The sequence below is a fragment of the Bos indicus x Bos taurus genome, chromosome 14, assembly GCF_003369695.1.
Source record: "Bos indicus x Bos taurus breed Angus x Brahman F1 hybrid chromosome 14, Bos_hybrid_MaternalHap_v2.0, whole genome shotgun sequence".
NCBI classification, from domain to species: domain Eukaryota; kingdom Metazoa; phylum Chordata; class Mammalia; order Artiodactyla; family Bovidae; genus Bos; species Bos indicus x Bos taurus.
This window is the reverse complement of record NC_040089.1, coordinates 23,527,644-23,545,327: the sequence shown is the minus strand read 5'-3', so window position 1 is coordinate 23,545,327 and position 17,684 is coordinate 23,527,644. Positions and strand designations below refer to the sequence as shown.

Here is a 17,684-nt window from a genome sequence, read left to right as displayed (position 1 = left end):
CACGACTGAAGTGACTTAATATGCATGGATGCATGCACACAGCATGTATCTGTTAATCCCACCAGCTTGGGAAAGGTGAACTGTGAAGGAGTTAGGTGGAGTTGCTCAGGTCTGATGAGGACAGAATCTGATTCAGGAAGATGCCTTTGCACCCAGAGGTATTTTACATAAATGATGATGATGATAATAAGGTGGCTGACTGACAGGTAAATAGATAGATATATAGAGAGATGGTAATAACCATCACTTCTCCCAGCACTAAAGGGGCGCTTTTTATGCACCAGACACTGTTTTACCTTCATTAAACCTACTTCACATTTCATCTGAAAACAATCTATCAGGAAAGTTTTATTTTCATTATACACATGCGAATGAGACTTAAAGAGGCACAGGAACCTCCTGAAAGTCACAGAGGGAGGGAGAGAGCCAGGACTGACACCCAGGAGGGCTGACCTCCAGGTCACATCCCAGAATGTCCCATCAGCAAGAGAGCTCACAATTAGATGCTTCTGGAACTCAAATTTTTCATCAAGAGGAAACTATTCTGCTGAGAAGAGAAAAGAATGCTTTTGACGTTTCATCTTAGAATTCATTGTTGATAAGCCCAAATTTCACAGCTCAGAAATGCTATCACAAACCCTCCCCAGGCAGAGTTCAGGAAGGACATACAAGCTTGGACATGCATGGGTTGTCTTTGTCTGGAACAGTGCTTCTCAGCCTTTTTTCATTATCACCCTCTAAGGAGAAAAATTGGAGGGCAAGAGGAGAATGGAGTGGCAGAGGATAAGATGGTTGGATGGTATCACTGACTCAATGGACATAAGTTTGAGCAAACTCTGGGAGATAGTGGAGGACAGAGGAGGCTGGCATGCTGCAGTTCATGGGGTCGCAAAGAGTTGGACATGATTTAGTGACTGAACAACAACAACAAAATACCAAGAAATAGGATTTTGTCCAGTAGGTCTGAGCTGTGGAGGGCCACAGAAATATCTAAGCTTTCCTCCTCCCCCATGAACAAATTCTGAGTCCCATGGGGGCAATCTTGCCCCATTTTGAATTCTCGGTCTAGAAGCTAAATTAAGCAAAGAAGGTATAAAGTCCATTTTTCCCTATGACTCAAAAGTGGCAAATAAGATGGATGATGATATATTCTTGGCTTGGATGAGGTTAACACTCTGTCAGAATGAAAATAACCAGGCTAAAATTAAGCAGGAAAATATTCTTTCATTCAAGTAGTCCTATATATTGTGAAAAAAAGCAATAACTATCTTTCCTTTTGGAAAATTCGACAAGGCTGAAAGGAAATTATTTTCCTAGAGTCATGCCACAGGTTAGCACAATGGTTTGGAAGTGACTTCAATTTCCCTTCTGCTCATTTAGCAGTTAAATTCAGTTTTAACCCTTATGACCATATTTCTTAACTCTCTCGCTGGCTGTGTCCCTGGGCCTCTTATGTTAACCCAGTTCTCACCCTAAACCACCTAAACCTGCATCCCTAAGAGTGAGGCCTCCCTGGCTGGTTGTGATGGGCAGCCCAGGTGCAGAACTGCCTTGGCCCTTGTCGCTTCCCAGGAGCTTGACTCTGATCCTGATTTATTCAGTAAGAACCCAGATTTTAATAAGCTCTTTGTCTGCACAGTGAACTTGAAGAAGCATTGCATTAGATCCAGTGCTTTTAACTTCAGCTGTCTTAGGATTTGAAGTGCTAGACAGACTGGCATGAAATCTCAGTCTCAGCCTCATGAATGGATGGACGATAGTCCTCCTAAGGCTGGGGAAAGGAGGTCCCCACACAACTCAACTGAGGAGAAATAAGGAGCAAGATGACCACAGCCGGCAGGAAGGAGCCCAGGCAGAGAGGCGAGGGTGCCAAACGGGGGCTGATGGCCCAGATGGTGGGCAGCACAGAACATGTGTCCTGAGCTTCTGTTTCTTTTGTAACTTAGGGAGAACACTAGGCTCACAGCTCAGAGGCAGGGAAACTGGAACCTCTTCCTGCACATCAAGGTTCTGGGGTCAGGCCGTTATTGACAGGGCTTAGAAAACTGATTTAACCTCTCAGCTTTAAATAGTCGGAGGGGATTCTCTACCTCTTGAGCCACGTCGGCATCACGCCAGCATCAGGCTCAGTGATGCGCAAACATGAGAAAACCTTGACTTTCTGAACCACCTGCCAACACTAAAGAAGAACTAAAAATGTCTCTTTCTCCATGGGCTAATTTCCAACTCTGTACTAGAGAGTCTGTGTGTGAAGCAAGTGGAAATTTGAAGTAAAAACCTCCCCTATGACTTAAAATGAGAATAATCATACAAGGAGACAAGGTTGGTGATGTGTCTGGACTCTTGGTTTAAAGCTACCTTGATTGACGGTCACATGGGCTGGCCATTTCCTGAGGTCAAATAGCGTGGCAGGCATACATGTCTAGTTCCTCTTTTTCTACCATCAATGGAAATATATGGTGACATTTTCTCTCTTTAATGTTTCTGTGTGCAGGTGTGTGTGTGTGTGTGTGTGCCTGTAAACTATCCCAAGAAGACAGGGAGGAACCACTTGGGAGTGAACCACTGGGACCCCCACCTGAGCAGTAACCCAGCAGCTTCTGGCAACATTTCCCAGGCATCTGGTACCCAGTAAAAGTTCTAGGCACTGAGAAGACATTAAAAATGATGCTTCCTGAGTTAGAGGTCAATCTCATCTTGCATGCGTGCATGCTCAGTTGCTTCAGTCATGTCCAACTCTTTGAGACCAAATGGACTGTAGCCTGTCAGGTTCCTCTGTCCATGGGATTCTCCAGGCAAGACTACTGCAGCGGGTAGCCATTCCCTGCTCCAGGGGATCTTCCTGACCTGGGGCTCGAACCTGGGGCTCCTGCATTGCAGGCAGATTCTGCACCACTGAACCATGAGGGAAGCCCCAATCTCATCATGGGGCTAAATAAGCAGACCCCCAGCCTCTGGCTGTTCTCCAGGGAGGCCTTTCAACATGCTGTGAGAAGACAAAGTGTGACCATTGGGCGACTGCCAAGCAGCTTCCCAGACAGGACCAGAGAGGAGGCTCTGACCCCACATACCGGGAAGCCGCTGTTCTGAGAAACGGGCGAGTAACAGGCTATCTTGCTCAATGAGTAATTTGTAAAATTTTAATGAGCAGAGCCCACATGAGACAGAGCGGATGGAATAAAGGAACCTAATTGACGGACTTGCTGTGATTTCTCGAGCAAAGCTAAAATCTGCCCCAGGAAATTCCAGCCCGAAAGAAAACTGGAACTGAAAACCCAGCCTGTCTTCGAATTGGCCAGTTGGAAAACATTTGTCACTTAGATGAGCAGTGAGAGAGAAAGAGCAAAAACCTGCCAGAAAGCAGGAAAGACTGAACTTTGGTTTTCTTGCGGCATGTCGTGGCACCTGTCCCATGAGGCATTGTTTGCCTTACTCTCTAGATACGTACTTTCTTCCTACACTTGGGAAAAATAGAATTCAAATAATTAATCACTTGCAAAAACCCTAGGGAGATTACAAAATAATAATAGTGTTAATATTAATAAGCTGAAACCGAAGCAAAGGGTAAAAGCCTCTCAAGCCTATCTGAAGGGTTCTCTCCATCACCCTGGGGTTAATCCTAAATGGATCTGAAAAGACCATTTCATGACAAAAGGAAAATAAAATGCAGAGAAAACAGTCTTTAAAAAGAAAGTTTAAGTAAGAACACATTTCCTTGGCACTCCAAATGGTACAGCATTTACTTTGTGGCAGGTGATACTTCCTATAGATGTACTTTTCTATCAATATTCACTGAGCCTCCATACTGGATCCCTGCACTCTTTAGTCCATAATTTGGATGAAGGAAGGGATGGCTTAGAGAGCTCATTCCTTGCTATGTTGGAGCATCACATTTCTTAGAAATTATGTTTTAGCTTTATTGGGTTATTAAAAACATTCTTCTTTATTCCTCTTTTTCCAGCAAAACTTCTAAGAAATAATGGAAACCATGGCTTTGATGCTGATGGTGATGACAACGGAGATGATGACGAGGACGGTGGGGACAGTGACGGTGATGATGACAAGAGGGGCGGTAATGATGACAGCCACCATGTATTGGCTGCTCACTCTGCCCAGGCACCTCACCAGGCATTTATAATCCCTAAAATAAGCCTGGGAAGTAGCCAACATTCCTAGTAAAGCTGAGTCTTGGAGAAGTGAGATTTTTTCCCCTAGACAGACTTGGATTTGAATCCAAAGCTGGCTGGTCCTACCCCCTGTGCCCTTAATTATGTATCTGTACTAGCTTTTTCCTTTTAAAAGGGCTACAAACTGTAGAATGCTTGCAAGTTGACATCAGGGGAAAGGAGAGAAAGGAGAAATAATAACTAGATCATGTAACAAATGGCCACACTAAAGTGAGCAGTCTGTAATATCTTCATAGCTGAAAGATGAGGGCAGAGTTTGACACATACAAACTTAGGGCTGGTGAGGTTCTCTGATAGATCAAAATTTAATCGGTTCAGGGACTTCCCTGGTGATCCAGTGGTTAAGAATTTGTTTTCCAATGCAGGAGATAGGGGTTTGATCCCTGGTTGGGGAACTAATATCACACATGCTACGGGGCAACTAGACAGCCCGTGCATTGTAGCTGGAGAATTCTTTATGCCACAGTGAAGACCCAGTTTAGCCAAATTAAAAAAAAAAATCAATCCAAAAGCATGCAAGGACCCACAAAGCCTCAGGAAGACACAATTTCCACACAGACAGCATCACAAAATAATCATACTTAAAGCAGTAAGTTTCCATCAAAGAGATTTATCGTCATTAGCAGAAAAGAAAGAGCCATTTGTCAACTAATTCTCATAGACTTTTTCCTGCAAAAATTTACTGGACCAGCTCATATCCATTAGGACAGTTGTTATAAAAACAGTCAAACAACAACAAAAAGAAAATAAACAGTGTTGAGAAAGTAGAGAAATTAGCTATTGCTGATGGGAATGTAGAATGGTACAGCCACTGTAGAAACCAGAATGAGTGTTCTTCAAAAAATTCAACATAGGATTACTGCACAATCCATCAATTCCACTACTGGGTATAAAGCCCAAAGAACCAAAAGTAGATAGTTAACATTTGCACAATCTTGGACAGATGCACCCCTGATCATAGGAGCACTATTCACGATAGCCAAAAGGTAGAAACAACTCAAGTGTCCGTCAGTGGGCGAAATTAAAAAAAAAACAAAACAAATTGCAGTCTATACAAACAATGGAGTATGATTCAGCCATAAGAAGGAACAGAATTCTAACACAGACTACGACCCGGATAAACCCTGAGGACAGTAAGCTAAGAGAAGTAAATAAGCCATAAATCATTAAGAAGGGCAAATACTGAACGATTCCACTCATGCAAGGCACTTAGAGGATCACATTCACAGAAAGGCGAGTGATGGCTGCTGAGGGCCGGAGCAAGGGAGGAGCAGAGTAGCGTTTCATGGGTGCACAGTGTCAGTTCGGCAGGATGAAAAGGGTTCTGGAGATAGATGGCGGTGATGTCCACACAGCAGTGGGAATGCCACTGCAAACCGGATGCCACTGAACTGTGCGTTTAATAATGGATGAAATGGTAAACTTTACGTTATGTGTATTTTATCACAGTTGAAACATAAAACGGGGAGCTTCCAGCCGTGGGAAAGCAGGAACAGAAGGCGGAGAGTCTGCTGGATGCTGCAGACTGGGCCACACCCACCGCACCGCACTGCGCAGTGCATTCTGCGGCTTGTGGTGGCACCCTGGCCAGGGACGCCCATGCACACCTGGGGGGACCACGTCAAACTGGGCAGTGGTCAGGGCTCCTCCCATACCACTTCCTCCCCAGGCCACTCCTCAATCTAACCTCAAATAGACCTGGCTGTGATGTGAATACACAACCAGGGATCAGCAGGAAGTAGACCAACAACGCCTCAGAAGATAGTCAGATGGTTGTGACTGTGCGTCAGAGACTTACAGTAAGTCATCTTGGGTTTTATACAAAACAGGGCAAGTTTCTTCTCAAAATCTCAACTTTTCCACTCTATGAAATGCGATAAGAATAGCATCACCTGAGAGAGTCCAGATGAGACTGAAAAGGAGAATGCAAGACCACTCAATGCAAGATGGAGATGAATGATTCCTAACATTAATACATCCTACTGTACAGCACATGAATCTCTGCTCAGTGCTATGTGGCAGCCTGGATGGGAGGGGAGTTTGGGGGAGAATGGATACACATATATGTACAGCTGAGTCCCTCTGCTGTCCACCTGAAACTACCACAGTATTGTTAATTGGCTATACTCCAGTATAAAATAAAAAGTTTAAATGGTAAAAAAAAAAAAAAAAAGACGAAATGGGATCATAGCAAATAGTAGTGATTTCCCTTTTTTTTTAAGCAATTTTTTTTTTTACTGTGGGAAAATGTACATAACATAAAATTTACTATTTAAACCACAAAAAAATTATTACTACTACTGTTAATAATCCCTGGAGAAGGGCAAGGCAATCCACTCCAGTATTCTTGCCTGGAGAATTTCATGGACAGAGGAGCCTGGCAGGCTACCGTCTGCCAGGTAGGACGGGTCATAAAGAGTCGCATACGACTGAAGCGACTGAGCACGCACTGTTAATAATAAGACCCACATCCAGATGTGGTCGTATTGGTGAATGGAAAGTAGGGCTGATCTCCAAGGGGCAGTGGGCAGAACGCTGCACACAGGTGCCCGAGTGCAGCCTTGCTCACACTGCCTCCCCTGCTGAGCGGCTGCCATCACCCTTGGGAGGATCTGGAGCTGGACTCCATGTCCACTGATGGGTTCCCTGGTATCAGCTGCCTGAGGCTGAAAAGGGATGACCTGGCAATGATCACCTCCTCCCAGTCAGGTCAGGGACTCCCCACTCTGTACCCCCAGGAGAGGGCAGTGAATAACCGACACTAAGATCAGAAATCTCCTTCGCTTACTGTCCCCTCTTCTGCATCAATTTCACTGCTGCTACTGTTATCAAGACGACCTACTCTGACCTGCGGCTAATGAACTGTGCTTATCACCTTAGAAGGAGAAGAAGGAAGCAAAATGTTCTCAACTTATCCCAAGGATGGAGGAATGAGACAAAAGCCACTGGGTCTTCTGCCCAAGCTTTTACAGGGCCAGATCAATGTTGCCTCTAAGGAGGAATGTGGCCTGACGGGGTTTGCCCCACACACCTCCAGCAGAGGGACAAGTCGCGGGATGCAAATGTGCAAATCTGCTCAATGAAAACTAAAACTGTCAAGTGACTTGAAAACATTCCTACTCTGATCTTATTATGTGGCAACTGGGGCATAAGGAAACAGGTGCAGTAAGTAAAGAAAGGTTTTGTTACTTGTATTAATGGAAAAGTGGAGATTCCCCAAACATAAACCAAGGAATGGTAAGGAAATCACGGTACAGTTACAGGAATAGAATACTATACTTTAATAGGTACATACATGTTGATGGAGAATTAAAACTAAAAAAAGGTTTAGTTTATATCTATTTATTTGGCTGTGTTGAGTCTTAGCTGCAGCATGTGGGATCTAGTTTCCTGATCAAAGATCAAACCCAGACCCCCTGCATTGGGAGCATGGGGCCCTAGCCACTGAACCACGAGGGAAGTCCCTGGAGAGTTCTTAAGTAAATGAAAAACTGTAATATTCAGTTCAATACATATAACATAGCACATATGGTACAAAGCTAATATGCAATGAAAAGAATAATTAGAAAGGATGGATAATGATGAACTAATAACAAAAAAAAATGGTTAAAAGCTTAAAGAAAGAATTCCCAGAAAAATAAACTGCAAACAAAGAATAAATATAGGAAAGGATGCATGATTTCATCTATACTACATACACACAACTGACAATAAAGAAACAGTGCATGCCCGCCAAGTTGCTTCAGTCATGTCTGACTCTCTTGCAAACCCCTGGACTGTTGCCTGACAGGGTCCCCTGTCCATAGAATTCTCCAGGCGAGAATAATGGAGTGGGTAGCCATACCCTCCTCCAGGGGACCTTCCCAACCCAGGGATCAAACCCAGGTGTCCTATATTGTAGGCAGATTCTTTACCGTCTGAGCCACCAGGGAAGCATCCTGAATTTAGGGTGGGCCCTAAACCAAAACTGAGGCCAGGAGAAGAGGGCGACAGATGACGAGATGGTTGGATGGCATCACTGACTCAAGGGACATGAATCTGGGCAAACTCCAGGAGATAGTGAAGAATAGGGAGGCCTGGAATGCTGCAGTCCATGGGGTTGCAAAGAGTCGGACATGCCTTAGCAACTGAACAACAACTAAACCAATGAGCAGTGTTGTTTTAAGAGAAGACACATGGAGAGACACACGGAGAGGAGAAGGCCTGTGAAGAAAAAGTGATGCTCTGGCAAGTCAGGGAATTCTAGGAACCACCAGGAGGCAGAAGAGGCAGGAGGATCCTCCACTAGAACCTCTGGAGGGAGTGCAGCCGGCTGACACACTGATGTAGGACGTCTGGCCTCCAGAACTGTGAGAGGATAAAAATTCCCGATGGTTTGGCTACCCAGTTGGTGGTAGCTGGTTATGTCAGCCCTAGGGAAGTACACTGTGCTCTCAATGAGATCACTCAGGAGGTGAATCTGGAGAAAGAGGAGGTCCGAGAACTGACTTCGGGGACCTTCCAGTGTTTAAATGCTGGGAGCTGAGGAGGAAACTGTCAGTGAAGTGGGAGGACACCCAGAGAGCAGTGTCCCACAAGTCAAGTGAAGAGGAATGTCTGGGAGGAGAGAGAGATCAAGCATGCCGCTGTGAGTCTGAGGAATGCCCTTGGACTTGTGTCATGGGGTCACCGAGATGACTTGTCCAGAGCTGTTTGCTCGAGAGCTGTTGGGCTTGAAAGAGAGCCGGAGGGGAAGAATTGTGAAGAGAGAATGTGGTCCTTCAAGGACCTTTGTCGTGATGGGGTGGAGTGAACTGGAGGTAGAGGCAGCTGGAGAGGGGTGTGGAGGAGAAGGGGCGCTGTATCATGGTTCCTATGGGAACGGCACAGAAATGAAGGGAAAACAGCAGGGCAGAATTTCTAGGGCAATGTCTTGAAAGGAGGGCTTCCCAGGTGGCTTGGTGGTAAAGAATCAGCCTGCAATGCCAGAGATGTGGGTTCGATTCTTGGGTTGGGAAAACCCTTTGGAGAAGGAAATGGCAACCCACTCCAGTATTCTTGCCTGGAGAATTCCAGGGACAGAGGAACCTGGTGGGCTACAGTCCATGGGGTTGCAGAGTCAGACATGACTGAAGTGACTAAACGCGCACACACGTCTTGAAGGAAGAGGGGACAGGTCTTGGTGCCCAGTGCAGGTGGCCTCAGTCAGGAAGCAGTGAGCGTGCTGGCTTCTCCTTCCCAGGGACCGACAGCAAGTGACCCAGGAGAGCGGGAGGGGGAGGGGTTTCGGTCTGGGGACACGTGTGTGTGAGTGGGGTCCCTAGGCAGCTCGACCCCTGGTCTAGAAGCAGAAGAGCCAGCGCCTTCCGTCAGCAGTGGTCACGGCTGGTGCACACACATGGGGGCTCAACAGGTGAAGGGCTGGGCTTGACCCAAGCGTAAGTGATAAAGGAGGGGACAGGCGGTGCACAGAAGCCAGGTCAGGGGAGAAAAGAAACATGGGGGGCGTGCAGAGGAGGAAACATGGAGGCCTGGAGCAGGAGCCAGGCAGATGCGGGGTGGGGGACGAAGGGCAGGAATGGGGGCCCGGGGGCAGAGTCTCTGGCCATAACCATGGTGGGGCTCCAGCACGTGAGAACAGAGTCCTGGGGGAGAGGAAGTCAAGAAACAGAAGGACTGAGTGTGAGGGTCTACATGCCTGGATGGCCACCAACAGTGGCTGGGGCTCTGGGGGATGGAGGGGGTGCCTGGGCGAGTGTCGCGCTGAGAGGCAGTGCCTGGGGATCCTGGGGATGGATGGTGGGCTGGTGGATCTCAAAGCCGGGGGTCCAGAAAAGGGGAGATGGAAGGTGTGGAAACGATGAAGAAGAGCAGCTAAAACATACGGCTGCCAACCTGAGTATAATATGATGGTTACCAACCAACGTGCAGGTGGTTCTCCAGCTCAGAGCAGCTCAGATAGTGATGTCATAGACACGACTGTGTGTGTGTGTGTGTGTAACAGGTAACAAGGGCTAGAAACCCCAGTTGCTAAGAAAAGCCTGCCAGCCCCTTCGCTCCTTGAATTCCAGCCTTAAAGGAATCTGAATGGCACTAGAGAGGAAAAACTCGTCCATTTAAAAGTGTTTTCCCGATTAAAAGCATCCGCCACTGGCTGCCATGTGCAACATTTCATTTATAGTTTCTCATCCCCCTGGAGTTCTTTACTCCACAGAGAGTGGAAACAAGTCAGCTCTTTGTCTTTTCAGAAAGGCCTGGCTACTTCTGTTCTACTTCCTTCTTTTTCTCTCACTGTGATTTTGACCAATCATGTGAGCTTGGTAAAGGGAAGTCAGCACGGTCAGAGGGAGGGGAGAAAGTAATGTACCAGGAACATGTTTCATGGGTAAATCCGCCTGAAGAGTGGCCCAGAAAACACCAGAAACACAGGCTCTTCTAATTACTCATTCAGAGTCACGCGAAGCAGGCTCTGTTGTTTTAAACTGAACATGGGCAGCCCCTGCGTGGGTCAGTGCAGTCATTCGACAAATATTTATTGAGTACCTATTGCATGCAAGGCACTGTGCTGAGTGTCTGGGACACAGAGATAAACCAAAACTGCCCAAATATTCACACTGCAGTAGGTGCACTGAAAGAAATAGAAAAGAGAGAGTGGGTGGTCTCCAAGAGTGGGCTTGGGAGAGACACTGAGATAGGACCCTGGTGGGCTGCAAACCTGAAGAAGCCTAGGGCCGTCTTCATCAGGAATTTTTTGGCTTCCCTGGTGGCTCAGATGGTAAAGAATCTGCCTGCAGTGCGGGAGACCTGGGTTTGATCCTTGGGTCGGGAAGATGCCCAGGAGAAGGAAATGGCAACCTACTCCAGTATTCTTGCCAGGAGGGTTTGCTCAAGGATAAGCCCACTGCCACTAGGGTAGGGGGCCGGGCAGGACCTATGAGCCCACCATCTGGGGCTACATCCTCGGGCAGGGCTCTGGGGGAGCTGGAGGCTGAGGAACGGGTCTCGGTGCACGGAGGGGGCAAGGCTGCAGGGTGGCACCTGTGGCAGGGCACCATGTGGCCCTGGGCATCACCTCTCTGCTCTGGTGGCCCTGTGGTCACAGAGTTGCCCTTCTGGCCTTTGAGCAGGACCCCAGGCTGAAAGTGAAGCTGGGGAAAGTGCCTCCAGCTCCACCTTGACCTCAAAATGAACGCCAAAGACAACAAACTCCTCTTAAATTGGGGATGGAGTGACTTTTGGCGACTCAGTTTTAAGCCTTCTGAAGCCAGGGAGTGAGGTAACACAAGTGTCTTAAAGCAGGTATTCCATGGGTGGGGAAGGAAGGACTCATCTGTGAAAGGCTACAAAAGCATCTAAAGATTTTGGGTAAAGGTCACTTGAAGTCATTTTCTTCCATTTTTTTTCCTGCATAGAAAAAGTCAATATGAAACTGCTTTTAAAAACAACGACCAAACGATTCAATTCAAGAAATACCAGGTATCAATTGTTTGGAGAGCATGACTGAGAGAGGCCAGGAGGGGCGTGGGGTGGGCACAGGGAGGAGGAGCAGTCAGGTCTAGGGAGGAGGCTCCGGAGGCAAAGGAAGGGATTCCAGGAATCAGGGACAGAGGAGAAGACCCCGAAACAGAGAAGGGGATGAGGCCCCAGCTCAGCTTCCACTGAAATCATCACTGGAAACCATCCAGCTGTTACCGGGGGGCTTCCTTGTTGCTGGTGGCACCCGTCCAGACGATTTTGTGGAATTGACCATTTCTGCAGACTGGTGGTTCCAACTCAGAGTTATTACAAGGGATGCCCTATCTATACCCTGTTTTCTTGATCAGTAGATACTTCAATGAGGGCAGACTCAGACACTCTAATGTCAAAGACTTTTGTACTAAACAGGCTGAGAATTACATGATCGTAGACTGAGGTATCTGACCTGCCTTGTTCCTCAATTTCCAATTTAAATGTGTCCTACCCTTTAACACGAGAAGGCAAAATGTATCTTGAGTATAATCACGATGTGACACAAAGACCTGCATCTTGGCAAAAGAGATTCTTTGGGGGAAAAAAAAACTAGAGATATTATTAATTCTGAAAATCAAAATCTATAAAAGGAGAAAATACATATCAGCAAAATGTCAGGTGCAGATGACCACAGGGCAATTCTGATCATGAAATTACAGTGGGGTGCAGAGGAAAGGACCAGTTATCTAGAGTCAGAGGAGCCACAGTGGAGCCCAGCAATTCTACCACTAGCTGTAACCTTGGACAAGTCCAAGGTCACCCCTCCATCTGTAAAATGTATCGAAGTGAAAGTGAAGTCGCTCAGTCGTGTCCGACTCTTTGCGACCCCATGGATGGTAACCTACCAGGCTCCGCAGTCCATGGGATTTTCCAAGCAAGAATACTGGAGTGGGCTGCCATTTCCTTCTCCGGGGGATCTTCCCAACCCAGGGATTGAACCTGGGTCTCCTGCATTGCAGACAGACGCTTTACCGTCTGAGCCACTAAACAACAATATAAATGCTTTCAAGGTTCTTGGGCTTGAGTTAAATGATGGAGGTAGAACTGTTTTATCATCCAGAAAGAGTTAAAGAGATGTTACTTGCTGCCATGATTATAACAACAACTTTGATTTTCCCACTTTTACTGCAGTTTTGTTGTTGCTCAGTCGCTAAGCACTGTCTTTTTGTGACCCATGGACTGCAGCATGCCACAACTTCGTTACGGTGAAGGGGCTTGTGTAAGCCAATGAAGCTGTGAGCCATGCTGTTCGGGGCCACCCAAGATGGATGGCTGGTTCATAGTGAAGAGTTCTGACAAAACACGGTCCACTGGAGGAGGAAATGGCAACCCACTCCAATATTCCTGCCCGGAAAATGCCATGGACAGTATTGCAGCTTTACTCACACATAACTGCGTGTTCTTTGACTTTTGGTACTTTTTATACCCCCAAAGCTCAAGAAATGTCTTGATTCCCCTGAATTACAAGATGATTTATCTGACCTCCATATTGCAACTGTGAAGTCCCAACTTCCTTTCCTTCTCTGTTTGATGAGTCTACAAGCCCATTTCCATCTCTGCTGAAGGAAATTCCCACAGATTTCACCCACTCCTCTTTCCAAGTTCATTTTTTTCTCTTACATGAGGCAAGGGCTGGAAAGCAGTTGGACAAAGTTTCTCTGCTTTGAAAGTATCAAACTTCCTTTGCAAAGGGGTCATTTTTCTACTTCAGCACAAGATGGTTTTAATACCAGAAAAGCACTGGATACGGCTGACTCAGTTGGGATTTCTTAATCTCCACTAAGTGGAGAGGAAGACGGGTGGCTGGAGAGGTGGGTTGGTTGATGACACTGGAGCTCCGAGGAACCTTTCAGAACTCATCCTGAGACAGGAAGTGATGAAATCAGCTCTCACAACTCACTTCCTATCTTGACGGGCCCTGAGGGAGCTTGCGGAGGGGAGTGGAGCATGGGGAAGTGGCTGGTGGGGAGAGGGAAGAATTGCTGAGAGGAGAGTCTGGGAAAAGTCCCAACACTGCCCCTCACATGCCCCACCCTCACCCCTGCTTCCTTATTCTTCTGGGGCTGGGAATCAGTCAACTGGTTTATTTCTGCTCTCAGTCTACTGTTGCAAAAACTACTGAATTTAACCATAGCCTCTTGTGAATACTCAGTTTCCCAGATCTCTGATGCTACTGACAGTGCAAATGGAAGAAAGAAAGCATAGAAGTGTTTTATAGGTTACTGATCGTTGAGTTCAAATACCACTCAGACTCACCAGTGCTTCTGTTTTACCCCATTTCCGCTTTCAATAGCCTAGTGGAGGTAAGGGGTAAGAAGGTTGGATTATTAGCAACCTGGGTGTCCTGTGTCACCTTATTGATTGTTGTTGTTTAGTCGCTGAGTCGTGTCCGACTTTTTGCCACCCCGTCAGGCTCCTCTGTCCACGGGATTTCCCAGGCAAGAATACTGGAATGGGTTGCCATTTCCTTCTCCATTTGTCACCTTGGGGCAGCTTTATGAATATTTACTATTCTCAAGTTATTCACTATGGGAAAGCGACAATGTTCATTACCGGCACATGATGGAGGGGAAAAGGAGAAACAATTCAGAGATGACTTTCTTTGTACAGAGATGGTTTCAGAAAGGCCCATGAAGACGGAGGAGGGTGGGGAGCGCCAGTCACAAAGGGAACTGACTATCACAGAGGGATGGGGTGGCCGGCATGGTTGACAGCAATCGGATGCGTGCGGTGTAGGATTTCAAATGGAAACTGAGGCATACATGCCCCACCCTCACTGCCAAGGTGCAGGTCCCTCCAATATTAGAATAAGAAAAGCCAAGAGCAGATGAAATGGGTGACAGTTAATAACAGACAACAGGAGATCTCAGTAGCTCCCCCTAGAGGGGAGGGCTGGGGGGGAGTTGAGGCGAGGTTTGCCCTGTGAACAAAGATGGTCTCAAGGAGATGCAATTCGGTTGTAAGGACCTTGAGCTTTGCGCTGACCTCGCCTGCTAGGGGCTCCCTGGTGCTGCCGACCCTCCACAGACACTCAATTCTCCTGCTCTTAAACTAGACGTGGTTCCCGGCAGTCACTGCTGGGAGAGCCAGCCTGAGACGGATGAAGAAGAGCATCATCCTGTGCGATGGATGCAGTACGCTGGCTTGGACCATGACCAGGGGTGGGTGCCTCAATTGCTCCCTGGCCCCTCCTGGAACCCACAGTCTGAAAGTTAAAGATTAGAGATGGAGGCCTTGACTTGAACCTTAAGAACTATGTCAAGATAAGGTTTTATAAGATAAGCTATACAAAACCAGATACAAAGATAAGATAAGTGTGACAAGATAAGTCCTACCCAGACATAGCACACAACCCGATGTGCTAATTTCCACCCTACAGAACGGCAGGCAAGAATGACCCTGAGAACCCGGACAGGGATGACCATCCAGGCCTCCAGGCCACATGCCCTCCTCCTCCACAGCCCCCTCCCCCTTCTGAGAGGCAGGTGCATAAGCCCTTATGACACACCTCAATGTCCGCATCCAGTGGGGACTCCCATGTCACCAGCCTTGGCAGGGCTCCCCCGCCTCGTATAATGGTGCCGAGAGTGACACGGGCTCATGAGCCTCTGCCTTTGAGACAGGACAGGACCCCTGACTCCTGTCCGTGCGGGGTCCAGAGCTGAGCCCAAGTCATCTCTCCTCTCACTCCCCAGCAGTGGTTTTCAAAGCGTGGGCCTGGGGACTCCCCTGGAGGTCCAGTGGTTAAGACTGTGCCTTCTGATGCAGGGGGTGCAGGTTCAATTCCTGGTAGGGGAGCTAAGACCCCACATGCCTCTCAGCCAAAAGACCAAAACATAAAACAAGCAATGTTGTAACGAAGTCAATCAAGACTTTAAAAATGATCCACATCAAAAAATCTTAAAAAAAAAAAACAAAACACAAAAAAACTGTTGGCCCAGAGCTTGGGGGTCCCACAGAGCCTCACAGGGGCGGCTTAGAGAGTTTGAGAAGACGGTTCAAAAGTCAGGGTGGCCTCCCCAGCCTCCATAACAATTTTTCTTCTTGCCACACTAGATATTGGAGTTGCAGATGCCGTTTGAATTGCCTACTGGGATAAGGAACCTGTAGAGAGCCCCAGCTGTGCAGACGAGGTGAGGGCTAAGCAGGATGACTTGCTCACTCGCCTTTACTGCAGGGAGGGGGACAGTCTCCCCCAGGGTCTCTTCAGTGTCCCCCACTGGCTCTGAAGCACCCAGTTCATGCCAGCTCATTTGACTCTACCCTCAACACCTCTCCTTGAAGCAGGAATGACCACGCCCCTTAAACAGGTGAAGACACCAACCCAAAGAGGCAAAGGCGTCTTGACAGTGGCCACCAAGTGGCTGAGTATTGGCATCAGCTCAGTCCACGATGCTGGGCTCCGACTCTGCCCGCTGACACTCTGCTGCACAGGGTGTGCTCGGGGCCTTTCCTACTCAAACTGCTTTACCTGCGGACTAATTTGTTCCTCTGGTCTCATCTTCCCAGAAAGTTAAAAAAGGAAGGTGTTAGTCGCTCAGTCATGTCTGACTCTATGTGATCCCATGGGCTGTAGACCTCCAGGCTCCTCTGTCCATGGGATTCTCCAGGCAAGAATACTGGAGTGGGTTGCCATGCCCTCCTCCAGGGGCTCTGCCCAACCCAGGGATTAAACCCACATCTCTTGCATGACAGGCAGATTCTCTACCACTGAGCCACCTAGGCAGCCGGAGGCTAGTACTAGAAGTCTTACAAATGAACATTTCTCAGAATTCTAAAGACACATCCAACAAGAAGGAGTGAAAGTGGGGTAGACAGGGAAGGAAAACAGTTCTGTTTCCCAGAACACTGAGGCATCAGAACTTAGTAACTTAAACACTACATATAGGTCACTGAGAAGGTGCCATGCTTATACTGCATGGAGTTCATCTCCAGAATGCACGAAAGTGATCAGCTCAGTGGTGCTGTTTCTATCTTTCATGCAGAAATGAATACAAGTATAAAGAGGTGGACTGGGTCAGACACAAGAGCATCCATGTCATCATTCAACACGTGCACACACATTCCAAGAGAAACACCCATCGCCACCTCCAAGGACCTGTCCTTCGAAGGTCTACTAGGAAACACAACCCTAATGCCTTCCCCCTGAAAGTGCAGTTCCATCCCGAGTATGAAGCAGGGGGACATTTACAGTGCTTTACAGCTGCTTTTTCATATGTCACCTGAGCAGAGAAGTCAATCAGCTTCGGAAGCAGCACCTTGCCCCCCTCATCGCTCTTCAGGAAATCCAGCAAACTGCCTGTTGATGAAGAAGAGCAAATCAGTGCAGTTCAAACATGCACACACACAAAGAAATCCAAACAAAATTCAAATGATCATTCCGACTGGCAGGGCAGGGAGGACGGACCAGGTGAAATGACTGCTTTACCATTCTGTGTGGTCACAGTGCCTTTTCCTGATGTTGGTCAAACCCAGTCCCCTCTGACCTGTCCCCTTTGACCTGTTGTGAGATGTACAAGAGCTCCAGGTAAGAAAGGGTGATGGTGGATGCTCCTTTTCTTGCTACAGAGCATTTGTACCTGCCACCATAGCACGCGTCCTGCAGGGCTTCCCTGGGACAGAAACCAGCCTGTCTTCCCAGCTGGCACTCATCCGTGCCCAGCACGGCTCTCAGGCACCACATAGGTGCCCAGTGAGGATGTGATGAACCAACTGTGCTTTGGAGGAAAGTGAGATATCACTTAAAAGGGAGCAAGTGTGCCCACCGGCATCGTCTGCAGCCTCCCCGGACTTCATCTCTAAAACACGCCCTGCTCCTTCTTCTAGAATTTGTAGCACCAACTTGAGGGTGACCTTGGGCAAGTTCTGTACCTCGTCTGAGCCCCTGTCAAGTGGGCAGTTCCCAGGAACTCTGCCACAGTCCATGGGAGGAGGGTTTTAAAGCACGTGCCAGTGTGATGGCAGGTAGTGAGCACTCAGTGGATCCATAACACAGAACGGCGGTGCTCA

At 47.6% G+C, this 17,684-nt stretch overlaps 1 protein-coding gene across 3 annotated transcripts in view; it reads right to left on the bottom strand.

Annotated features, from left to right (window-relative positions):
- LYN (LYN proto-oncogene, Src family tyrosine kinase) overlaps nt 1-17,684 on the bottom strand; it is a 109,274-nt gene that overhangs the window by 9,419 nt on the left and 82,171 nt on the right. For all 3 annotated transcript variants that reach the window (XM_027561009.1, XM_027561011.1, XM_027561010.1), the window contains exon 10: nt 16,898-16,974. In XM_027561009.1, coding sequence (XP_027416810.1) covers nt 16,898-16,974 — 77 coding nt within the window. The remainder of the gene's footprint in view (nt 1-16,897; nt 16,975-17,684) is intronic.